Source organism: Tursiops truncatus, chromosome 16, assembly GCF_011762595.2.
Source record: "Tursiops truncatus isolate mTurTru1 chromosome 16, mTurTru1.mat.Y, whole genome shotgun sequence".
Lineage (NCBI taxonomy): Eukaryota > Metazoa > Chordata > Mammalia > Artiodactyla > Delphinidae > Tursiops > Tursiops truncatus.
Genome location: NC_047049.1, coordinates 58538738 through 58564627, shown reverse-complemented (window position 1 = coordinate 58564627; position 25890 = coordinate 58538738). Strand labels below are relative to the sequence as shown.

The 25890-nt window shown below is 45.9% G+C and overlaps 1 protein-coding gene across 5 annotated transcripts; it reads left to right on the top strand.

The window, feature by feature from the left end:
- The first annotated feature begins 818 nt into the window (after positions 1–818).
- SEC24C (SEC24 homolog C, COPII coat complex component) lies at positions 819–25839 on the top strand. 5 transcript variants are annotated; one of them, XM_033842246.2, is made up of 24 exons: positions 819–944; positions 2699–2898; positions 5570–5705; positions 14162–14337; positions 14547–14921; positions 15235–15371; positions 16633–16701; positions 18008–18119; positions 18349–18476; positions 19657–19795; positions 20001–20116; positions 20295–20419; positions 20581–20772; positions 20978–21071; positions 21287–21403; positions 21761–21931; positions 22435–22531; positions 22621–22766; positions 22990–23128; positions 23281–23399; positions 23497–23676; positions 23938–24051; positions 24365–24454; positions 24599–25839. In XM_033842246.2, exons 2-24 carry the CDS (start codon positions 2727–2729, stop codon positions 24737–24739), a joined length of 3285 nt encoding a protein of 1094 aa, XP_033698137.1. In that variant the 5' UTR covers positions 819–944; positions 2699–2726; the 3' UTR covers positions 24740–25839. The 5 variants fall into 5 exon arrangements, with proteins under 5 accessions (XP_033698137.1, XP_033698138.1, XP_019791585.1 ...); XM_019936026.2 differs by having other exon boundaries at positions 820–944; positions 23938–24129; XM_019936025.3 differs by lacking the exon at positions 819–944 and adding an exon at positions 1135–1385 and having other exon boundaries at positions 23938–24129.
- The last annotated feature ends 51 nt before the right edge of the window (positions 25840–25890 follow it).

Sequence of the window (25890 nt, the reverse complement as noted above, 5' to 3'; positions counted from 1 at the left end):
GGGGCATTCTAAGAGTAGAGATTATCAGGCTGTGGCAGTGCTCTGCATCTAAACCAAGGCGCTCTATAAAAACGGTTAACTAATAACGAGTGACCTTTACTGAGCACTTACTACGGTGTCAGGCAATCTTTGTGGCCTAATCCCATACTCTCAACAAGTTTTTAGAAGGGCATTCATATTCTCTTCATTTTACAAATGAAAGAAACTGAGGCCGAGATTAAGTTGCCCTAGCTAGGGAACTGTAGAGCCAGAACTTGAACACATGACCCTAGAAAGCAGAATTAGTGCCCTTTAACGTTACAGGGTTCTAAGGGAATTCCCTGGTGGTCCAATGGTTAGGGCTCTGCACTTCCACTGCCCGGTGCATGGGTTGGATCCCTGGTCAGGGAACTAAGATCCTGCAAGCCCCATGGGTCAGCCAAAATAAATAAATTTTAAAAAGATATATTACATCAGAATAATTATATTTAAAAAAAATTGTACGTCCCGCTCCGCAAATCTCAAGACCGGCAAAGGTCATGGGTGAGAACCTCCAAGACGGAAATCAATGGGGCCAGGGGTCAGCAGGAAATCGCTACAGGACTCTAAATCAGAGGTTTCTAATATGTCATAGGAAGGAGAGTTACTAAACATAGTTCAATCACATCTCAGCTAGTGGGACCATAAGGTTACCAGGACATCTGTGCAAAACAAAAACAAAAACAAAAACGGAAATGCATAAAAAACTGCGGAGCCCCAGGGGGCGGCCATGACGAGAGGGGAAAGTAGCGCATGCGCGGCATCCGGGTTCCTCGGCGCGTACTTACTGCCGACGTGGCAGAAGGAGTGGCCTTGGAGCGTGGGGGTGGAACTTCCGGGGGCGACGCGCCGGCCCCCTCGGAACCGGAAGTGGAGCCTGGGAGCCTTGACGTTAGGAACGAAGTCGAACCTGGATCTGGAGCCGGGTGAGGAGTGGCTTCGGGAGGTTGGTGGGTAGGAAAGCAGAGGAGAGGCCGGGGTATCACTGGCCAGATCGGGGTCCTGTCTGAGAAGGAAGGGAGGGGCCCGGGGGCGGGGCCCGGGGAGAGACCCTCACCTCATGCATCCACAATCCAGAATCAGTCCTAGACCCTCCCTTCTCTTCTCCCGGCCCAGATTCCGGCTCCCGCTTCCTGCCCTGAGCCTGTTGAAGGGCGCAAGACGCTCGATCTCCTACTCAGTGGAAGTCTCTCTCATCGCGGCCCGAGAAGCTGGCTTGGCTTCTCGGTCTTGATCCCCAGCGCTCCCAGCCTCCACAGCTCGACTACTTTCAGAGTTCTAGGAAGCTTGCCCCGCCTCCTGGGTTGTCACCCTCGACTGTCCACCCAGAGTGGAGTTGAAACTTGAGCCTGACTCCAAACTCTTGGGTGTGTTTGAGGGGATTATTTCCTCGAGAAGAAGCTCCTTTCCTACCATCCCCACCCCCACACTGACTTTAGAAAAATAAGAGGAGGAGGACATCTGTCAAGCTTAATGTAGTGACCTGTGTGAGGTTTAGGATTTGGAAGAACAGCTCCTGAGATGGCTTTGAATTTAAAGAGTTCTAGTCCAAGAGCAGCTCAGCTTTTCTGTAGTCAAGATGGCCCTACCTAGCAAAGGGGAGAGGCCCATTGTTCCATTGCAGTAGCTGTGAGCTCTTATGCTTCCTGGGTCCCTTCTGTCTATAGGAGAGTTGGAATGATCAGGCTATGAAGAGTAGATGTGATCAGATAGTCCTGTTCTTGGAAGGACCTTGGAAAGGCTCTCCAATTTATTCCTTTGTTGCTGGGCAAGATTGTAATAATTTTGGTGGTGGCCTAGATTCATTACAAGCATATAAGAGCAGAAACAGGAGTGTTGGAGAAGTGCATTGGGATTTGGAATACTTATAGTCCCCTCTGCTAGAAGGATAAGGTGAATGATCTTTTTCCATGAAATCTAACTTTGCCACTGATCTTTGAACTGTTTCCCTAGGTTATTGTGAGAAGTTTTTGTGCCAGGCCTGCACTCAGTTCTAATCTGATACCTTGCTAGAGTTTTGAGCTGTCCTTTACATTTAGTGATTTTAATACTTCAGTTCTAAGGTCCATACACTTTTTTGGTGGGAAGACTGGGGATGGTGTAACACTTGATTTACTGCAGTTTAGCCAAAGAATGTCATTTTTCTAACCAGTTACTCTAAAATTTGTCTTTTGAGGGGGAGGGAATTTAGCCAATCTGTTTTAGACATGTAGTCTGGGTGATTAAAAATGACTAGCACACTAGAGGGTATTCAATTTTGTGGAATGAATGGATGCTAGAGTGAATGAATGGAAAGTGGGAGCATTGTTTCATTTACCTGTAATATCACAATAGTTTATCAGTGGCAGGACTTCTTGTATGACTAGACACTAGAAATCATACCACTGGGGAATGGAGGCTGCTGCTCCATTCCAATGGGCCTATCTGAGGTTGAAATTTATACCCTCTTGGCAGTGACAAAGCATAGGGTTCAGAGTAACAAAATCCTTACTTTGAGGAGGCAGTCTGTCTGCTGTCTGGGGAAGAAAATTACAAAGATCCTGTAGTAGTGTGAGAATGATTAGGCTGATCACTGCCAGATAAGGTCAGTCCTTTTCTATTTCTACTTCCTACTGTGAATAGTGCTCTCTCTTTAGAAAACTGATTTTGACTAATTTCTCTCTTCTCTCTCATCTAATAGGTGAGACCAAGTCGGGGATGCTCTCATAATGAACGTTAACCAGTCAGCTCCACCTGTGCCGCCGTTTGGGCAGCCCCAGCCTGTCTACCTAGGGCATCATCAATCCAGCTATGGTGGGCAACCAGGGCCCACAACCGCCCCCACTTCCTATGGAGCCTACAATGGCCCAGTACCAGGCTATCAGCAAACCCCTCCCCCAGGTATGTTTCCAAGCTTCCTTTGAGCTGAGGAGGGGAATTAGTAGTCTTCAGGTTGGGTTGTATTGCCCTACCTAAGCTGCCTAAAAGGTTGTGGTGACTGGGATGGAGGAACATGAATCTGGCTCTTGGTCACTGAGAGTCCTGTGGGCAGTCTGCCCTTCCCTGTTTTTTTTTTCCCTTTTGGCCGCATCACGCAGCTTGTAGGATCTTAACACCCTGACCAGGGATCGAAACCAGGCCCACAGCAGTGAAAGTGCCGAGTCCTAACCACTGGACTGCCAGGGAATTCCCACCTTTCCCTGTTTTTTTATAAGGTGACTGTGTCTCTGCCTTAAGACATCTAGTGGGAGCACATCTTCCAGGTTCAATGGCAGTTCACTTCCTTTGGGTGTCACCCTGTGCAGCCTCACCTGGCTGCATTGTTCACAGCTGGATGGAAGGGTTGTGGTCGCAGCTCGTTCAGAGCCTGTGACTAGGATTAATTATTTCTGTTGACCTAAAGTCTCTCTGAAATCACTTGTTTCTCATGTATATTGATAATGCCTCTCATCGGACTCAGTTCTATCTATAAATGACTCTGGGACTTGGGGAACTAGTTCATGGATGAAAAGTGTGATGTTTGTGTGCCTGATTTTTGGTGCCTCTCATATCTTTCTGCTGATATCATTCCTTTTCCTTTGTTTGAGTTTCTTTGGCTTCTTAGATATTGTCTAATATCAGGGAAATAAGAGGAAACCAATCTGGTGCTGCCTTAGGATCAGTGTTTGGCTTTTATGTTACTTTTTCATGAAGAGCAGCTGGTAATCTACAGATTATATTATTCATAGGGGTTTTTTAGAAAATGGTTGACAATTGATCTTTGGTTAGGCTAGCTAAGGACTTAGGTATACCAAATGCTTTATGCTTTTTAAAACAGTAAATTCCATAAAGGGATATGGGAAAAAGAAGGCACCAAGGAGGCATAGGTAAGATTTGGGAAATGATTGAAGTTATGACCATTTAAATTATGACTTTGGAAAAAAAAATTGCGAAGTGGTGAGATTAGGTCTCAGGGCTTTGGAGAGCCTTACTCTGGGATGGGACTTTGGCTGGACAGAGTCCACCTCTGATCTATCAAGTCCTGGCTTATCAAGATGGAGTTTGGCATTGCCCCAAGAGGAAGCTCTGTTATTGAGAGGAAAACATATCTGGTTCTTTGATGGCTAGTGAGCAGGTTCAGATTAATCATATTCCTGTAGGCAGGTTCTATAGTGTCTAATCTCTACTGGGGGCAGAGCAAAAGAAAAACAAAAAAACAATAGTTTGAACAGGGGTCAGCAATATTTCCAAAGTGATATGCCAAGTAACTAATTGCTTTCTTCCTGCATCTCATGTGGGAAGGATGCTTGGGGGGAGTAGAAGTAGCTTTGATGGCAGCTCTGATGAGCAGAAAGGATGGAGTACAGCTTTTGTGATGACATAGTGACAGCAGTAATTGGAGGGCAGGTGACCTGTCCTGACTGAACAGTTGGGCAGGAACAAATTCTCCAACCCGTGGGAATACTTTCCTGAGCCATGTGCTATTGGGAGTGCCAACACTTAGAAATGGCTGAAAAGAAGATGCGTAGGATAAGTAGAATATATGAAGAAGAGGTTGGCAGAATAGTCTTCCTAATATTTATTTATTTATTTTGGCTGCGCCGTGTCTTAGTTGCGGCATGCAGGATCTTCATTGTGGCATGTTTAGTTGTGGCTTGCGGACTCTTAGTTGCGGCATGCATGTGGGATCTAGTTCCCCGAACAGGGATCAAACCCAGGCCCCCTGCATTGGGAGCACAGAGTCTTACCCACTGGACCACCAGGGATGTCCTGAATAGTCTTTCTAAGAGGTGCCTTTCTTTACAACCTAGTTTAGAATGTTACTTGGTCACCTTCTGTGCCACCTTTCTCAAGTATGCTCTAAGTTTCTGAGTTCTGGAGTGGGATCCTTTCCTTTTTTAAAAAAAAATTGTTTATTTATTTATTTATTTTTGGCTGTGTTGGGTCTTTGTTGCTGCACTCAGGCTTTCTCTAGTTGCGGTGAGCAGGGGCTACTCTTCATTGCAGTGCGCGGGCTTCTCATTGCGGTGGCTTCTTTTGTTGCACAGCACGGGCTCTAGGCGCACGGGCTTCAGTAGTTGTGGCTTGACAGCTCTAGAGCACAGGCTCAGTAGTTGTGGCTCACGGGCTTAGTTGCTCCACAGCATGTGGGATCATCCTGGATCAGGGCTCGAACCTGTGTCCCCTGCATTGGCAGGCGGATTCTTAACCACTGTGCCACCAGGGGAGCCCCAGATCTTTTCCTTAAAAGAGTTGACGTTTTGTCTAGGGTAAGAACGTTAGACTGTCCTGGATTGAGTGAGAGTGTATGGTGATCATAGGAAGGCCCTACATTTTTGTGGCTCTGGCTACAGCTTGACCTGTAGTATACCTGTCTAGGAGAGTAGAGGCTCTCTGGCTGGGCATCCATGTTCAGAATCTCCTGTAGCTGGAGTTGCATGTTGATGGTGTCCTTTTCATTACCAAGCTATGGTATTATGCTTGTGATATTGCAGTAAAGGTCTGAGCTTATTGATTCTTGCTTTGCATTCCTTGCTCAGGGTGGAGGAGAAAGTTATTTCCCAATTGCTTAGTTTCTCTTCTTTACCCTCAGGTGTTTCAAGAGCCCCACCTTCTTCAGGGGCACCTCCAGCCTCGACAGCACAGGGCCCTTGTGGCCAGACTGCATATGGCCAGTTTGGACAAGGAGATGTACAGAATGGGCCAAGCTCCACTGTTCAGATGCAGAGGTACGTATTTGTTTTTTTTTTTAACATCTTTATTGGAGTATAATTGCTTTACAGTGGTGTGTTAGTTTCTGCTGTACAACAAAGTGAATCAGCTATACATATACATATATCCCCATTATCTCCTCCCTCTTGCCTCTCCCTCCCACCTTCCCTATCCCATCCCTCTAGGTGGTCACAAAGCACCAAGCTGATCTCCCTGTGCTATGCGGCTGCTTCCCACTAGCTATCTATTTTACATTTGGTAGTGTATATATGTCCATGCCACTCTCTCACTTCGTCCCAGCTTACCCTTCCTCCTCGCCGTGTCCTCAAGTCCATTCAGAGGTACGTATTTGGCTCAACCTAAAATTGGTCTGATGAGACTGGAAGAATTAGGAATGTGTGAGGGCCTGTTTACTTTTCTTTTCTTTTTTTTTTCTTTGCTTTTCTCTTACATCCCTTTTCCTCTTCCCTTCATCTTTTTGTATTTTGTTCTCATTTTTGCAAGTTACAGGTGCTGCTGATGTCCACCCTATGGATTATTGACCCATCTAAGTACCTGGGTTTTTTTCATATTCTTTCTATTTTTGTGAACTTGGGTTTTTTCCTTGACTAGACATATCTATAATCATTGTTATGGTCCTTCTGAGCTTACCCTATGGGAAAAACAGGAGAAAAGAACCTCAGGATTATTTATGTCTCTTCTGACTTCCCCTTTTCCTTTAGATCAGGCACTTAGTAGGACTTATTGGTTAAGTTTGGGTGTGACCAGTTATGAAAGGAAAGATACTCAAAGGAAAACTACGTAAATGATGAAAACTTTGGTGGTGCATGACTCAGTAAACCCCTGTCTTTGCATGGAAGTCCATTAAAGGAGGGCAGTCATCTCTGTTGGAATGCTGTTTGTTTTTTGGTAAACAAAGAATAAAGTATAACTACACATAGGGTATGTGGTAGTGGAAGAGTCACTTAGTGACATTTTTATTAGGTGTCCAGAACATACATTTTTAACATTGAATGTAAGCCCAGAGAAAGAGGCTAGGAAACTCTCCCTAACCCTCTGTGTTGGAAAACTCTGAGAAGCAGTATAGGGAATTCATTAGTTCATTCATCCACTTAAAAATATTTATTTTGTACTACTATGTGTCAGATGTTGTTCTAGAGGTTGGAGATAAAGCATTATCAAACAGATCAAGTCTCTGCCCTCGTGAGCTTATAGTCTCATGGAGTACACAGAAGATAACAAGTAGTCAAATGTAAATAAGAAATTAAACAGGGCTTCCCTGGTGGCGCAGTGGTTGAGAGTCCGCCTGCCGATGCAGGGGACGTGGGTTCGTGCCCCGATCCAGGAAGATCCCACATGCCGCGGAGCGGCTGGGCCCGTGAGCCATGGCCGCTGAGCCTGCATGTCCGGAGCCTGTGTTCCGCAACAGGAGAGGCTACAACAGTGAGAGGCCCGCGTACCGCAAAAAAAAAAAAAAAAAAAAAGAAATAAAACAGAATAAGGATATTGAGAATGAGTAGTGAGGAGGTAGGAAGCCGTTTTAAATACATTGGTCAAGGAAAGCCTCTCTGAAGTGATGTTTGAAACCACAGTGAAATGATGAAGGGAGGTACCCAGAGATCTGGGGGATGAGTGTCTTAGATAGACGGAACAATGGTGCAAAGGCCCTGGTAGAGAAATTAATTTGGTTGATGTGAAGAAGAGCAAGAATGCCAGTGTGTCTAGAGCAGAGTGGAGAGTGGAGGAGATAAAGTAGGTACATAGGCAGGAACCATATCATGTAATGCTTTCTAAGCCATAGTTAGAAGTTTAAATTTGATTTTAGTTGCAGTGGGAAGCCGTTGGAGAGTTTTAAGCTGGAGAGTAACATGTTCCCCATTTATTTGTTTGTTCGCTTATGTGATGGATCTTTTCATTGTAATGTAAAACACATACACAAAAACCATACAAAACAAAGGTATGGCTTGGTAAATTTTCATAAAGTGATTACAATCCAGATCAAGAAATAGAACTCTGCCACGCACCCCTAAAACCCCTTCCATGTGTTCCAGTTCAATCATCGCTCTCTCCCTCCCCCCATAGGTAACCATTATCCTAACTTTTTTTTTTTTTGGCCATGCGGGATCCTGGTTCCCCAGCCAGGATTCGAACGCATGCCCCCTGCAGTGGAAGTGCGGAGCCCTAACTACTGGACCACCAGGGAATTCCCTTCCCTATCCTAACTTTTTTTTCTTTTTTTTTTTTGCGGTATGCAGGCCTCTCACTGTTGTGGCCTCTCCCGTTGCGGAGCACAGGCTCCGGACACGCAGTCTCAGCAGCCATAGCTCACGGGCTTAGCTGCTCCGCGGCATGTGGGATCTTCCCGGACTGGGGCACGAACCCATGTCCCCTGCGTTGGCAGGCGGACTCTCAACCATTGTGCCACCAAGGAAGCCCTATCCTAACTTTTATAGTAGCCACTTTCTTGTGTTTTTTTAAAATAGTTTACATCCAAAGGTACATCCCTAGACACCACAGTTTAGTTTTACCTGTTAAGAAAAAACAACTTGATGTGTCTTTTAAGTCCATAGGTTCCCTTTTTATCTCTTTCTTTTTCTTACTGTTTATCTGTTGAGGACTCCAAGCTAATTGACCTGAAGAGTTTCCCACAGCCTGGATTATCTGGGTTGTATATTCATGTTGCAGTTTAGTATTTTCCTTTTTCCTTTGTATTTCCTGCAAATTGGCAGCTGAATCCAAAGACTGGATCCAGATTTGATCCCTGTGGATAGGATGGAGCAAGATTTTGAAGGCACATAATATCTTTTTTTATATATAAATTTATTTATTTTATTTTATTTATTTATTTATAGCTGCATTGGGTCTTCATTGCTGTGCACCAGCCTTCTCTAGTTGCGGCGAGAGGGGGCTGCTCTTTGTTGCAGTGCGCGGGCTTCTCACTGCGGTGGCTTCTCTTGTGGTGGAGCACGGGCTCAAGGTGCGCGGGCTTCAGTAGTTGTAGCTCACGGGCCCTAGAGCGCAAGCTCAGTAGTTTTGGCGCACAGGCTTAGTTGCTCCGCGGCATGTGGGATCTTCCTGGACCAGGGCTCGAACCCATGTCCCCTGCATTGGCAGGCGGATTCTTAACCACTGTGACACCAAGGAAGCCTGGCACATAGTATCTTTTTTTTTTTTTTTTTTTGCGGTACGTGGGCCTCTCACTGTTGTGGCCTCTCCCATTGCGGAGCACAGGCTCCGGATGCACAGGCTCAGCGGCCATGGCTCACAGGCCCAGCTGCTCCGCGGCATGTGGGATCTTCCTGGACCGGGGCACGAACCCACGTCCCCTGCATTGGCAGGCGGACTCACAACCACTGCACCACCAGGGAAGCCCCACACATAGTATCTTGATGTCTCTCTTTTTATGATGTTACTAGTTGTTGATTCATATGTATGTTAATTCACTGGGTTTACAAAATGGTGATACTCTAATTCTTTTGTTTTCCTCATTTATTTGTTTGAATACCATTTTAGACAGTTCTTGTCATCTGTTATTTGGTTACAGGTTGTGCAATTCATGTAGAATAAATGCTTGACTCTTTACCTTTATTTCCTAGTTTATAGGGAAATGAGTTGGTTCTCAGTTATGTACAAGGTGACCAACTCTTATTTTTAATATCATTATGAATTTATAGTTTTAAACATATTTGATGGGTTTCAAATTACTACAACTATCATCATTATTGGAGTATAAAGTGTCCTGTCTTTGACCAATGTGAGCCTCTTCAAGTTGATTCCTGAGTCCTTTTGACATGACCCTAGTAATCTTTAGGTCTAATGAGATGTTTCATGCTTATCTTGTACATTTATATTCTAGACCAGGAATTACCCAGTTTTCCAAGAAATCCTTTATTTTTTTGGTGAGAAATGTTATTTTGTGACTATAACCTGGGCACTAGGAATGTTCATTGCTGCCTGATTGGTCACTTCCTAGGCCTCTTCAGTGGACGTAGCTAAGAAATACATACCTATATATATTAAAGTTACAATACCTCATTAGTTTAAATACGTACTTTCAGTTCAAATTCAAGACTACAGAACCTTTACTTAACCTCTTCATTATATCTGTATCTCTTTTCTTCCATACCAGGAGTCTTGATTCTCAAGACTGTGGGGATGATGGAATTTGAATATTGGAATATCCCACAGTTTCTCATCTATTTTATCCCTTATTATACACAACAATCTCAGTATAACAATACTTATACTATCACAAATGTGATTAGTAAAAACATTACTTTTTAAAAATTTTGCTTGTGCTCTCCTCATTCTCTAATAATTAAAACAAATATATTTATTTTAAAAAAGAGGTCACTTTGCTGAATTCAAGAGTAGAAGTAGGGAATCCTATGAGGAGGTTATTGCCGGTAGTTCAGGTAAGGGATGATCTTGGCTTGGTTTAGGATGGTAGTGGTAGAGGTGGTAAGAAGCAGTCAGATTTGGGATATATTTTGAAGGTAGAGTCGGTAGGATTAGATGTGAGTTAAGAGAGAAAGAGGAATTCTGGATGTCTTTTAACCTGTTGACTTAAGCAATTTGGTAAATAGTGCTATTTACTGGGATGAAGAATATTTGAGAAGGAGCAGATTTGGGGAGTGAAATGAAGGGTTTTATTTTGTACATTATAGGTTTAAGAAAGCTACCAGCTACCAAGTAGAGGTGCTGAATAGGCAGTTGTATATGGATCTGCAGCTAAGGAATAATGTCAGGACTGGAGATACAAATTTGGGAGTCTTCAGTATAGAGACATTATTTAAAGCCATGGGACTAAATGAAATCACTTAGAAAGTGAGCATTGAGAGTAAATAGTAGAGATGAGGACTGAACCTTGGAGCTTACTGACATGTAAACGGCAGTCAGAGGTACTTCCCTGGTGGTGCAGTGGTTAAGAATCTGCCTGCCAATGCAGGGGACACAGGTTCGAGCCCTGGTCCCGGAAGATCCCACATGTCGCAGAGCATCTAAGCCCGTGTGCCACAACTACTGAGCCTGCGCTCTAGAACCTCCAAGCCACAACTACTGATCCCAGGTGCCGCAACTACTGAAGCACGTGCTCCTAGAGTCCGTGCTCCGCAACAAAGAGAAGCCACTACAATGAGAAGCCTGCCATGAAGAGTAGCCCCTGCTCGCCCACGTACAGCAATGAAGACCCAACGCAGCCAAAAAGAAATAAATGAATAAATAAATTTATTTAAAAAAAAAAAGGCAGTCAGAGGAGGAGCTATCAAAACACAATGAAGGGGCTTCCCTGGTGGCGCAGTGGTTGAGAGTCCGCCTGCCGATGCAGGGGACGTGGGTTCGTGCCCCGGTCTGGGAGGATCCCACATGCCACGGAGCAGCTGGGCCCGTGAGCCATGGCCGCTGAGCCTGTGCGTCCGGAGCCTGTGCTCCGCGGCGGGAGAGGCCACAACAGTGAGAGGCCCACGTACCGCAAAACAAACAAGCAAACAAAAACACAATGAGGGACTTCCCTGGTGGTCCAGCGGTTAAGACTCCATGCTCCCAATGCAGGAGCCTGGGTTCGATCCCTGGTCAGGGAACTAAGAGCCCTCATGCTGCAACTAAAGATCCCATATGCCACAACTGAAGACCTGGCACAGCCAAATAAAACAAACAAACACACTGAGAAAGAGCAGTAGTGAGGTAGGAGATTAGCCATGACAGAGTAGCATCCTGAAACTAGGTGAAGAGAGTATTTTAGGAAGTCAAGAGAATAATCAGCTGTGTCATTTGCTGCTGAAGGGTGAGATGTAGACGAAGAAGTGACTGTTGGGTTTGGCAAGGTTCGACATCATTGACAGATGTAGTTTCAGTGGAGATATGAAGGCAGGTGAAAGAATTTCAGCTGGTAAGTAGATTAATGTAACCTAAAACCCTTCTGCCACAAACATCTAGAAAGGGGAGAGGAAATAGAAACAATTCTTTTTTTTCAAATACATAATCAAGCTTAAAAGAAAGAAAGTGAAATCCTCAAGTGCCAGAGACAAAGTGGGAACTGAAAATCAGAGTGGTTTTCAGTTTTCAGTGGTTTTCAGACTGGCTGCCTGTGGAGAGGGTAGAAATTATTTTCTTGAGAACCTGCAGGCTTAAGTTTAAGGGCAGAGCAACTAAGCCTGTGCGCCACAACTACTGAGCCTGCGCTCTAGAGCCCACGAGCCACAACTACTGAAGCCTGCGCCTAGAACCCGTGCTCTGCAACAAGAGAAACCACCGCAATGGGATGCCCGGGCACCGCAACGAAGCGTAGTCCCCGCTTGCTGCAACTAGAGAAAGCCCACGCGCAGCAACGAAGACCCAACACAGCCAAAAATGAATAAATAAATTAATTAATCAATTTATTTAAAAAAACACACAAGATACTCCTGTGTATCCATCAGATTGGCAAAATTAAAAAGTCTGACAGTACTAATTATTGCTGAGCATGTGGAGTATCAGGAACTCTCATCCACTGGTGGTCAGATGCAAATTAGTACAACTACTATGGGAAAATAACTTGGAATTATCTGTTAAAATTAAAGATATGCATATCATATAAACCAGTAATTTCACTCATAGCTATATGCCTTAGAAAAAACTCGTGTGTATAAACAAGTTGAATATATGATTGAATATAGCAACATTATTGATAATATCCAAAAATTGGAAAACCCCCAATATCCATCTGTAGTAAAATGCTTAAGTAAATCATGGCATATTTATTTAGTGGAATAATATTTAGTGATGAAAGAGAATGCTAAATGCAACAGCATAGATGAATTCATAAACATCGTTGAACAAAAGAAGCAAACTCAGAGTATGCACGATGTGATTCTGTTTACAAAAGTTTAAAAACCTGACATAGGTGAATTATATTGTTTTAAAGATATGGGAACAATTATCAAGAAGTTGGGAAAGTAGTTATCTTTGGGAGAAAGGAGAGGGCTGTGATGGAGGAGAGGCACACTGGGCCTTTGGTGTATTCTATTTCTTGAATTGCTTTTCGGTTACATGGGTTTTTGTATTATTCAGCAGTACGTATATGTTTTATGTATTTTTTTCTATTTATGTTATATTTCACAATTAAAAAGTAAAGTATTGATATATTGGACTAAGAATTGGGTCTGGGTTCTAGTTCTAGAATAGTCTGCTACTTATACCCTTAGTGTCTTAGTTTTCTATCTGCTCTGTTTCCCTCATTAATTTGCTGTGAGAATTAAATAAAGCACTTAGAGATGCTTTGTAAATTATAAAGCCATGTTCAGATAAGGTGTTGGTTTATTGTTACTATGGTATGTGATAGAATACTACTGGGTAGTGGAGAGTATTATCCATGTTAATAGAGTAGTACCATGGAATATAATTATTTTGACAAAGATTTATGAGCATCTGCCATGGGGCTAACAGTATGTTTGTTGCTATGGAAGACAAAAAATGCAAAGCCCAACAAAGAGCTTAGGGAGGTAAGTTTCACTAGCGTATTGCCCAGAAAATACTAGTTAAATGAACAAATGAAAAGTGTGAAACTGCAGAACTATTAGAAGCTGACCAAACATAATAAAGTTCTAGTTATTTAGTAGAGACAAAATAAGCAGGAAGGATAAATCAGAATTTCAGTTTAACAGGCTATCGTTGTGAAGAATTTGATTCATTCTTGAAATCCCAGAAAGAGCTTGTTATGTATAATAATCTATGTTATAGATTTCTGCAGTAACATTACTGTAAAACACTGTTGCAATTGCTAGTTGGTATACAATGATATTGGAATGATTTTGAATTTATATTTTAATATGCCATCTGATACCATGGGAGTATTCAAGACAGTTATCCAAGTAACGAGGCTTTGCTAGATAGACCCAGCTAGAAGGCTACCTGGTTTATGTCCTGTTTGTCTAGTCCTTAACTCTGGTAGAGTTAGCATCATCTTTCTGCTTAGCATAGAATGCCAGACTTAGCTGACCTGCTCTTCTAATCTTAAGGATATTTCTAACATCTTTCCCAGGATTAAGTGATACTTTGGTTTAAAAGTTAAACAATCAAACTGCATTTGTTTGAGCCCACATTATTAAGCTCCTGTTGTGTTAATGCTTCTGTGCACCTTCCCTTCGACTCCTTCAGTGCTTCAGATTACAGAACTGAGGTGGTTTGTCAACAAAGGATTAAGGCAGAGGAGGTGATAATCTAACTAGCAGAGTAAATAATACTCTGATCTGAGGGTGTTCAACACATGTTTTTGGAGTGAACCTAATGGAAAACAAGGTTTGCCATGAATAATCACAGTGTAGATCATGAGGAATGTAATTTATTCACAAGTATATAAAAATGTGAAGCCATATAAGAGCCCAGATGAGAATAAGATGCTGTAAAACAATATAGTTTCCTATATGATGTGGAGCTCCTGCCAACTTTGAAGGGTATCTCAGCCCACTAGAAACCTCTGCCTTCCTTCTCTTCGCAGGCTCCCTGGGTATCAGCCATTTGGGTCAGCCATATTGGCCCCTGTGGTCAGCCAGCCAGCTGTGCTTCAGCCCTATGGCCCTCCCCCAACAAGTGCACAGGTGACGGCTCAGCTGGCCGGAATGCAGATCAGTGGTACTGTGGCCCCAGCCTCTCCACCTTCAGGGCTAGGCTATGGTGAGTAGCTGTGACCACAGGAATACTGTCCCCTTCTTTTTAGAAGCATCAGACTCTGGGGCTATACCTGAATCCCTTTTATTTCTTGTGCTTCTGAGCCCCAGCAGATGGGAGAAGTCATTCCTGCCCCTCATGTGGAAAGGAAAGTGATTTACTGAACAAGGAGGCAGAATGACTGGGGTTCTGACTCTACTTCTTCTACTTCTCAGGCCCACCAACATCGCTGGCCTCAGCCTCAGGAAGTTTCCCTAACTCTGGTCTGTATGGCTCCTATCCTCAGGGCCAAGCTCCTCCCCTTGGCCAGGCCCAGGGTCATCCTGGGACCCAGCCTCCCCAGCGATCTGTCCCACTACAGGCCTCCAGCTTCACACCCCCAGCTTCAGGGGGTCCTCGGATGCCTTCGATGACTGGTCCTCCCTTGCCTGGACAGAGTTTTGGGGGGCCCCCAGTGAGCCAGCCCAACCACGTGTCCTCACCTGCTCCTCAAGCTCTGCCCCCTGGCACCCAAATGACTGGGCCCCCAGGACCACCACTACCACCTATGCACTCCTCCCAGCAGCCAGGCTATCAGCTGCAACAAAATGGTGAGTTTTTCCCAAGGTCTACCTAGGAGCCAAATGCTTTAGCAATTCACGTGTTTTTGTTGTTGTTTTTATTTGCTTTTAGTATTGTTTGCTAAGTGGTGAACTAGATAGACAGCTTCAGGGTATTATTACTAGGATCTGGGGTTTATAAGATTTTTTTTTCTCTTAGTTCAGGTAGTGTGGGCTTTCTCTGAATGGTCACTACTGTACCTCTCAATTCTACATTTATAGGAGTCTAGTAATTTCCGTGAGGCCTTAAGAAGAGATAGAGAAGGAATAATTTGTTCATCAACCTTGTGTCCTTGTCACTTAGGTTCCTTTGGACCAACCCGGGGCCCTCAGTCCAATTATGGAAGTCCCTACCCAGGAGCAGCCACTTTTGGAAGTCAGCCTGGGCCTCCTCAACCATTGCCTCCTAAGCGCCTGGACCCTGATGCCATCCCGAGCCCTGTAAGTAGATACTTATGTGGTCCTGGGGAAGGTGCTTGTGGCTGCCAGATAAGTGAGTCAACCTAGAAGAGATGTTTGCCTAGGCTTTTCTGATTTTCCTTTTCGTTCATCATCTTGTAGGTGTAGAACCTAGATGTAATTTTTGACTCTTTAACTAGAACTTGAAGTCCCAGAAATCTTCTGGGGGCACTTTTACTTCATAGCTGGGCAGGAAAGGAAGGGAAACCAGGAGTGATCAGCAGTATCAGTAGAGCTCTGGGTTGAGTGCTGCATTCTGCCGCTGCTGGACAGAGCACGGTAACCTCTGCTCTTCTGTGGAGTAGTGGGTGGGTCCAGGTCTTGTCCTCTTAGATCTAGTAGGATAGCAGTCTTCTTAACGGGTAGAGCTGGTGGAAATTCTCTGGTGTTAGGTGGTAAGAAAAGGAAAGCCTCTCTGGATTCTCTCTGCCCTTATTTGGACAGTGTTTTAGGAGGAAGCCTCCAATACTTTTGTTTGTTAGCCTGCTGCTGTGTGGATGGGGAATAGTGATCTACAATTTCAAGGGCGATGTGGGGAAGTTGCTTCTCCCAGGAAGAGGGTGAATCTCACCCTTAGAGCCATCAGAATACTCAGGCCTTCCTCATCATACACAGAATAGAGGCTGGTACTGTATTCCCAAGTGGAGGCCACTTTATAGTTCTGTCTGCAACATTTGCTATGTCAATTACCTCACCATGCTTAGCCATTGTCATATTCCATTCTGTTCTCTTCCCTCTTCCTTTGGGGAACTATCATGGTGAGGGACCCAGTTGGCAAAGGGGGACTCTAGAGGATTAAGCAGTCCCTCTTTCCTTCTCCCTCCTTTAGTAAGAAGGAGAGTCTGGTTGGATGTGAGGCTTCTTTCAGCATTAAGAATAGTTCTTACATGGGAGGCTTGGCCTTTTGGAGGGAACATCCCTCTTCTTCCTTCTTAAAATTTCTCCCATTCAGCCCCTCTGTATAACCCCTCTTGCCTCCTATTTGCCCCCTTCCTTATCTTTCTACATCATAGCCTGAGCCATTAAAGGCTCTTTTTTGGCCCAGAAACATTTGGAATTTCTGATCTGGGGGGGCCTGATTTCAGCAGTATGAGCTGGGCTCCATGGAGTTAGTATGAGCTAACTCCATGAGTTAGCTGTTCATGTCTAACTCATCAGGGCTGAGAGAAGTAACATCTGCTTCTTGTTCTTTTGTCTCCCTCCCTGTATTCCCCTGCTGCCTTTATTATTAAAACACTAAAAGCAACTCAATGAGCTGCCTCCTCAGCAGAAAACCAGACACAGAATAGACCCTGATGCCATTCCTAGTCCAGTAAGTGCAGGGGGTGGGTGTGTGTGTGTCATCCCTGTGTTAATGTCACCCATGCATGCCTGTGACCTCATCTTCACCTCATCCACCATGTCCATCCCTCCGCATCCTCTTCCCTTAGTCCTTCTAGACCCTTGCTTTTACAAGCTAGAAGGATGTGCATGCCTCGAGTCACCATATAATGAAGAAGTAGCAAGCTGTTAGCAGTGCCTTTAAGTATGGGATGGTAGAAGGTCAGGATCGAAGGGTGGGGTCAGATGGCATATTAAGCTTTGGTTTTAGTCCTGCTGGCTCCTCCAGGAGCCTGCATGTGACATAGGATGGAACAGGACAAAACTGAACAGTAGATCTTTCCCTTTTGGGTTTGATTTGTCTACTGCTTATTGTAGAGAAACATGTGGGTAGGTGGCTACTAATGTACAAATTTGGGAAGCTCATTTCTTACGGGGAGGGGTCAGCTGGTTTGGGAAAGTGTGGGCCACTTTCTCATCTGGAGAGTCTGTTTGACTCTGATATATTTCTAAGCTTCAACTCTTTCTGCTATGGGATACAGAGTCTTATTCTCCCTTTACTTTTTCTGGTTTTACCAAACCCATCTTGAAGTAACTGACCAAAGGTTATCAGCCTGCATGAAGGTCTGATCACCAGCTTTGCAAAATCTTTTTTTTTCCTTTGCTGGGTCTGTCAAAATGTGGGGGACTGAGGATTGGGCTATAATATCCTCTTCTTCCATATTTACACACTGATGCTTACCTGAAAATAAGGCAGCATCTACTTCCTCACCTTACCTGATCATTTCCTGCTGTGTAATCCTCTCCTCACCCTGTCCCTTCTACTTTCATTGAGTGTAGAGTCATTCCAGGTAGATTTCATTTTTACATGTTTACCGTTGTCTGTTCCCCTGCTCTGATTCAGAATGTGTCTTGGGAAGAGAAGGGGAGGCAGAGGCTTGATGGGGGAGGGAAGTGGAATCTGATCACGTTTGAAGGCTTGTGATAAGAGCTGGAGCTTTCCTGGAGTAGGTATTATAACAGGGTGATCACCATTTATTGGGATCAGGGCGATTCATAACGAAGCCCTTTCTCAATGTTGCCTGTCCAGCATGTTGCTGCTGACTGTGGAGTGGAAGATTGGTATTACAGCATTTTATATGATCTCCTAAAGGAGAGCAGGCCTGGTGCATGAGGCGTGTTCCTTGGCAAATTATTAGTTTCTGTGCTGCAGCTCCAGTGTTTCTTTCTCCTGGCTCTCTGCGACCTGCTACTCCCTTTTCATCTGTCACTTCATTCATTTCACCTCTTCCCTACAGATTCAGGTTATTGAGGATGACAGGAACAACCGGGGTTCAGAGCCATTTGTTACTGGAGTGCGGGGCCAGGTGCCACCCTTAGTCACCACCAACTTCCTCGTGAAAGACCAAGGTGAGAAGGGCATTAATTACTCCCTGCGGGGACTTTTTCTCCAGCATTATCAGCTTATGGATGGGGCTTTGTCAGTCTTTAATCAGAGACCAGTCCCTCATTGGTCTCTAGGGGGAAAAAGGCACCATCAGCTCTCGCATTTGTTGGGATGATGGGGTGGATTGGCAATGGAGAGCCAGTGTCTGGAGTGATTCTGTGATCTGACTCAGCTTTTCTCCCTCCACTTCAGGGAATGCAAGTCCCCGATACATCCGATGCACATCCTATAATATCCCTTGCACATCTGACATGGCTAAGCAGGCTCAGGTGCCCCTAGCAGCTGTCATCAAGCCGCTGGCAAGGCTGCCCCCAGAAGAGGTGAGTCAGGGAAGGGACTAGAGTATAATGAAAGGGAGGAAGGGAGGGGGATTGGGGAGTGAGACTTCTTCCTAGATGTGATTCTGGCAGTCACAATGGAAGAAGTCTTGGTTGGGTGGGAGGGGTGAATATCTTCAATAGCTTTCTATCACAGGGCCCATGCCTGAAGGGGTGGTAGGGATGAGAGTAAAAGCCCAAGAAATTGCTGGATGGGAGCAGAGTCCACAGGGGAAACACATTATGGAAAGAGTCAAGGCCAACTTTTAGGGGAGAAGACAGCTGGTTGCAGGAACGTCTCATAGCATGGTCATCTCCAGATGATTAGAAGCACATCATTCTGTTTTTTCTTGTATGCTGTCCTGTCATCCCAGGTAAGTCGAGATGTTAGGACAGCATATTAAGGAAAAAGGTAGATTAAGATCCAGTAGTCCTTCTTACCTGGTTTGGGCCATGATCTGTCACCCCAATCCCTGGAATCAGCATTGAAAGAGAGAGAGCTTGGCAGCTGCTCTGCCAGGCCTTGGTAGGATACCCTCATATTCATGCCTAGCTTAATGAACTTGGGGTGGATTTCTCTGTAACTGGATACTCACGGCTCACTTTACATCCTGTTTCTCTGTCTTGTTCTGTGTTTTTCTCTTTCTTTTTTCCTGGGTCTCAGTGGGGATGGTTGGACACTTGGCTGCTGGTCTCTTATCTGTAGGGTGACATCTGCCTGGGCGTCAGTAGGCTCACAGAAATCCAGGGATTGGAGAGGACAAATGTCATAGATACTTTGTTGGGAAAGGAGGTAGGAGTCAAGATCCTAGAGCAGGAGTGAAGGGGATTGAAGATTGGGCCAGAAATGCGAATCCTGGGTAATCTCTGGTTTTCTCCTCATACATCCATGTCAGCCCCTGGCTTGTTTGGGCCAGTTCCACAGTTGCTCTTCTCTTTCCAGAAGAAGTGAAATTCTAGAGATGAGGAGTAAGGAGAGGGGACTATAGAATTTAGACTCTTAGGGACATTCCTTAGAGACATTTGACATTTGTCCTCGTTCCCCTTCTCTCTGCTCCCTCCCCAGGCAGACTATCTGAGCCATGCCCTTCTCCCTCCAGGTTGTTCCTCCTCATCTGTTGCCACATATAGCTCCCTGCTGTAGCTTCCCTCTATGTCTGAGCCCCTCCCCTTTGCTCTTTAGGCTTCACCGTACGTTGTCGACCACGGGGAATCTGGCCCTTTGCGCTGCAATCGCTGCAAAGCATACATGTGCCCTTTCATGCAGTTCGTTGAGGGAGGGAGGCGCTTCCAGTGCTGCTTTTGCAGCTGTATCAACGATGGTATGTTCACAGAGGCTGGGGTTGGGGGGGATCTGGATTGCATCTTCATTGTTCTCTTTCTAGTTAGATAGATGAGGGTCCGTTGGTTCAGGAGTTGGGGAAATAAGGCGCCTGAGGGGATGTGGGGCAATAGAGTGAGCTCAGCCAGGACCCAACTAAGATTGAGCGTGGACCTTTGAGTAACACTCTGCCCTACTCCCCACAGTTCCCCCCCAGTATTTTCAACATCTGGATCATACCGGCAAACGTGTGGATGCTTATGACCGTCCTGAGCTGTCCCTGGGTTCTTATGAATTCTTGGCCACTGTAGATTACTGCAAGGTGAGGGAAGGTAGCGTGGGGAGCAGCAGTGGGTGGACAATGAGACAGCTAAGACTTGCTGTGGTCATTTCCCTCACCCCGTCATTGTCCCCTTTGGTGTTGACTTCTCTCTAGTCAACTGACCTGCTTACTAATACCCCTCTCCCACCCCCGCCACCAACATTTCCTTCCTTTGCAGAACAATAAGTTCCCCAGCCCTCCTGCCTTCATCTTCATGATTGACGTCTCCTACAATGCCATCAGGAGTGGTCTTGTTAGGCTCCTCTGTGAGGAGCTCAAGTCATTGTTAGACTTCCTGCCTAGGTGAGAGTTAGGAGCCGAGGTGCTTCCTTTGAATAATGATGCCTGGGGAGGGGACTTAGGGGTGGGTGGCTGGGTTAACTCAGCACATCGTGGATCCTGATGTCATGAAGTTGGGTGGTGGAGAAGTTGGCAACCGTGGGTAACAATGTCACCTTCTACAGGGAGGGCGGGGCAGAAGAGTCAGCAATCCGCGTTGGCTTTGTCACCTATAATAAGGTGCTCCACTTCTACAATGTGAAGAGCTCATTGGCCCAGCCACAAATGATGGTTGTATCTGATGTGGGTGACATGTTTGTGCCACTGCTGGATGGCTTCCTGGTCAATGTCAATGAGTCTCAAGCAGTCATCACCAGGTAGGAGTTAGACTGTGGGGGTAAAGCAGGGGTGGGGTGGATACAACCACAGAAGGCCAGAGAGTTGAGCAGAGCATTCAGCAGATGTACAGAGGCTGTGCCTCAGGAGTTCTCAGAGTCTGGGGGCCAGATGACTCTTCAGGGAATTGAGGGATTTGAAATTTGGATAGCAATTTTGATTGCCTCCTATCACCTATCTCTTCAGCTTATTGGATCAGATTCCAGAAATGTTTGCAGACACAAGGGAGACAGAGACAGTATTTGCCCCAGTTATCCAGGCTGGGATGGAGGCTCTGAAGGTAAGGCTCGAGTCCCTGGCAGCCACCTCTGCAACACTGTCTTCTGACCATCTTACCCCCTAGGATACAACCCCTGTATCTTCAGTGATTGATGGCTGTGCAGTGAGTCAGCTTGTCTGACATAGTTGGCACTGAGTAAATGACGAGGGAAGGGATGAATGAATAATGGATGAATAAAGGAAAGAATGGACAAGTAGATCTCTCTTCTTTTCTAGGCTGCTGAGTGTGCAGGGAAGCTCTTTCTGTTCCACACCTCCCTGCCCATTGCAGAGGCCCCAGGGAAACTGAAGAACAGAGACGACAGGAAGTTGATCAACACAGACAAGGAGAAGGTGTGGGATTGGGAGCTGCGGGGAGGACTTTCTATTACAGAGGAACATGCTGTCTATTCACAATGCAGTACTCTTAACTTTCTTGAGGGAGACTGGGACTGGATCCTCTGCCCTTTCACATGTCACATCCGTGACTGCCAACCTTCTCCACTGCTCCCACACCTCTACCCCATCCCAAAGCCCTTGGTAGACTTTTTTTTTTTTTTTTAAGAGACCGTTCTGTTACTATTGCAAACTGAGAGGTACATCTGAAGTCTTACGTGTCCTTGAATATCCCATATTACATATACAGCATATACAGTTCTCAGGCAGGGTGGAACTGGGATCTTTGAACATTTTTTTCCTGTTCTTCCCCAGACTCTGTTCCAGCCTCAGACAGGTGCCTATCAGACCCTGGCCAAAGAGTGTGTGGCCCAAGGCTGCTGTGTAGACCTCTTCCTCTTCCCTAACCAGTATGTGGATGTGGCCACGCTCTCTGTTGTACCCCAGCTCACTGGTGGCTCTGTCTATAAATACGCTTGCTTTCAGGTACGGCATGGGACTCTGGGTGGCAGGTGGAAGCAGGACTGGGAATGCCTGCCTGCATGTGGAGTGGCCCCTTAGCTGCTGACTCATTAATAGGAATAGCGTTGGAGGAGAAGACTGCACAGTGTACAGAAGAGAGTGTGGCAGTCAGGAGCACGGGGCTTGGAATCAGTCCCGGGTTGATATTCTGGCCCTACTATTTACCAGCTGTGTGACCTAGGATAAATTACTTAATTATTCTCTCCTTTGTTTCTTCATCTACAAAATGGGATTTTTATAGTTATTAATTAGGATTTATCATCAGGATTAAGTAATTATATGTAAGGCACTTAATGGGATACCTGGCATGTAATATGTAATAAGTGCTTAAAAGCTGTCATTATCATCAACATCATTATCTTCACTGTTACTGTCATTATGATTCTGCAGGCTTGTAGAGTGGAGGGGGTGCAGGGAGATTGTTTATATGTAGTCAGTGATGTGACTCTGAGCCTGGGGGGATGCAGGTGGAAAATGACCAGGAACGGTTCCTGAGTGACCTGCGTCGGGATGTACAGAAGGTCGTTGGCTTTGATGCTGTGATGCGGGTCCGGACAAGCACTGGTCAGTCCTAGTTGGAGAAGAGCAGGTGGGGGGGCTCAGTCTGGAGGGAGGCACCTGTCATACCTTTAGCCCTGTCCATGTGGCCTCAGGTATCCGTGCTGTAGATTTCTTTGGGGCTTTCTACATGAACAACACAACAGATGTGGAGCTGGCTGGGCTGGATGGGGACAAGACGGTGACTGTGGAGTTCAAGCATGACGATCGGCTCAATGAAGAGAATGGAGCCCTCATGCAGGTAGGGGACAGGAGGCAGGGGTTGGGGAAGAAGTGTCCGCAGTCATATCACTGGATATAAACAGGCTGTAGGGAAGGGGGTGAGGGATGGGTAGAGAAGACTAGAAGAGGCTGGAGAAGGGATGGCTCATGTCTGTCTTCTAGTTTAAGAATATAGCAGAGGCAGTTTTCCAAGGGCTATGCTGAGGGAGGGGTGTGAATTCCCCCTTTCTCCCTTCCCCTAGTGTGCCCTGCTCTACACCAGCTGTGCAGGGCAGCGACGGCTCCGCATCCACAACCTGGCCCTCAACTGCTGCACTCAGCTGGCTGATCTGTATCGAAACTGTGAGACTGACACGCTCATCAACTACATGGCCAAGTTTGGTGAGGGCAGAGGCAGGGCAGGGTGGGATTGGGGCTAAGAGAAAGGTCCAGGATGGTCAACAATTCAGCATTCCTGAGTGGGTGTGATGGTGGGAAGGCGCATGTGATGGAGTGGCTGACCATTGACTGTGCTGTCTCCCTTTCCCATCCAGCATACCGGGGGGTCCTGAGCAGCCCTGTGAAGACTGTTCGTGACACTCTTATCACTCAGTGTGCCCAAATCTTGGCCTGTTACAGAAAGAACTGTGCCAGCCCTTCCTCTGCAGGACAGGTAGGGCAAGCATATTGGTGGAGGAGTTGTTGGGATACATTTTTGCATTGAGAGGGATTTCTCATGATTATTGACTTTGTTTTGATAACCCCCTTAGTTGATCCTTCCTGAGTGCATGAAGCTACTCCCAGTTTACCTGAACTGTGTATTGAAGAGTGATGTCCTGCAGCCTGGAGCTGAAGTCACTACTGATGACCGGGCCTACGTCCGACAGCTGGTTACCTCCATGGATGTGGCTGAGACCAATGTCTTCTTCTATCCTCGGCTCCTACCGTTGGTGCGACTGAGTGCTGGAGTGTGAGACATTGTAGTGAGAAAGGGACATCATAGGAGGACGAAGGGAAGGATTAATATTATCTGTGTCTGACACTCATGAATTTTTTACCTATCTTATCTGATGTAATATTTTCATACTGAGAGTTACTCAGGTGCTTAGCTTTCTGAAATTTCGTGTGTATGGGGGTGGAGGATGGGGGTGTGGGTGGGCAAATGAGTCTTATGGTCCTTGGTAACCGTTTGCCCCCTTCCTTTTGTCTAGACAAAGTCTCCCATTGAGAATACCACTGAACCACCAGCAGTTCGAGCATCTGAAGAGCGTCTAAGCAACGGGGATATATATTTGCTGGAGAATGGGCTCAACCTCTTCCTCTGGGTGGGAGCAAGTGTCCAACAGGGTGTTGTCCAGAGCCTCTTCGGTGTCTCCTCCTTCAGTCAGATCACCAGTGGCTTGGTGAGGGCAGGGAGTCAAGGAGAATGTGGGTGTGGAAGTAGACTCTGTGATATGAGTTAGGAGCCAAGAAAAGTGTGTTCATTCCCTTAAATAGCAGGGTACACTTAGAGAGGGAGGGTGCTGTCATTCTTCACAGGCTTCCATATTTCAGATAATGCATAAATCTGTGCTGTCCCATCTTCACTTCTGGATTCAGCATACCTTACCATAAGGATAAATGAATTTTGTGTTCCAGAGTGTTCTGCCAGTTCTGGATAATCTACTGTCCAAGAAGGTGCAAGGCCTCATTGACAGTTTGAGGGCACAGAGATCACGGTACATGAAGGTAACACTGATCCGGACCTGGATTTCTTACCTTGTCAAGTCCTCACTGGGAAGGGGGATGGGGAGTAAGTGACTAGATAATGGGATTTTAGGGCATGTTTAATTCCCTTTAGCCCTGCCTCATGACCCTGTGTTCTGGCCATAGCTTATTGTGGTGAAACAAGAGGACAAGCTGGAGACACTGTTCAAACACTTCCTGGTAGAAGACAAGAGCCTGAGCGGCGGAGCATCCTATGTGGACTTTCTCTGTCATATGCACAAGGAGATTCGGCAGCTACTGAGCTAGAGCATGTGGTAAACAGCATAGGGTCCAGGCCAGCTTCCAGAAAGTACCCCAGGACAGCAGAGAAATTGGGACAGTTCCATATATTATAAGTCATATAAGCTGACCTCAGTCTCTTTGGGGGGAGGGGGAGGTATAAGGAGACACCTTCTTTCTGGGCTCAAGTATCCTACCACTCTGTCATGTCCTGCTGTTGGAAGGTGCCCCTGTCCCCTCACTTTACCATTTTCCTGCTAATCCTGTCGTAATGAATGTAGTTTCTCAGTTCACTGTATATGATTTGGTGTTGGGGGATTTGGAGCCACCCAGACCCTGATAATATTATGTGCCCCTTTGGACCAGCCTCCAAGAAGAGAAGGGCAGACAGGAAGGAGTGAGGATCCCAGGGTATTACAGGGGGAGGGGCTGCGAAGTCAGCTCATTGTCATCAACAACTTCCTATATTAGGGATAAACATACTTACAGGTGCACAAGAGCTGGGGTATAGACCATAGATGGTAGAGAGAAAAGTGGTCAGTCTTCTTGGGCCTGGAAGTCAACAGCCAACTCAGAGTGACTGAGGGTGGTTGATTAGCTTTCTTGCTCTGCTTCCACTGATCTTTCTCTCTCCTGAAATGATTGGTGATCACTTGGTGAATAGAGGCACGTAATCAGAAATGAATGAGCCTGGGAACAGAGTTGCAAAGTATATTAAGACCTGGTAGCGGTATCAGCCTCCTTTCCAGCTGGAGAGGCCCCAACACTGGATGGTTCTGTAGGGAGCCTGGCCATCGACCTGCAATACCTCACAGAGCCAGCCCGCATCCCACTCTGAGCTCCCGCTGGAAGCACTGCTCTCCAAGCTGGAGGTTGTTGGGGAGAGAGGCAGAGGTGTCTAGTCTCTCCTGCTAGGACACCACTCAGGCTTTCGTACTGACAGAGTGGCTGACAGTTATCTTCCAACCCCACCTAGCTGGGGCAGGACAAGGGCTAGGCTTGATGGTGGCCAGGCTTGCCTGCTCCCAGCCCGGGACGCCCCTGCTCTGGACCTCTCATTTCTCTTCGTTGGTTTATTTTTCAATGCATCTTTAATTTGTAAAGAAATAAACTAAATTAAGATGTAACCAGCAGCCTCCGTTTTATCTGTGACGTATCACTTTCCTTGCAGTACTTCC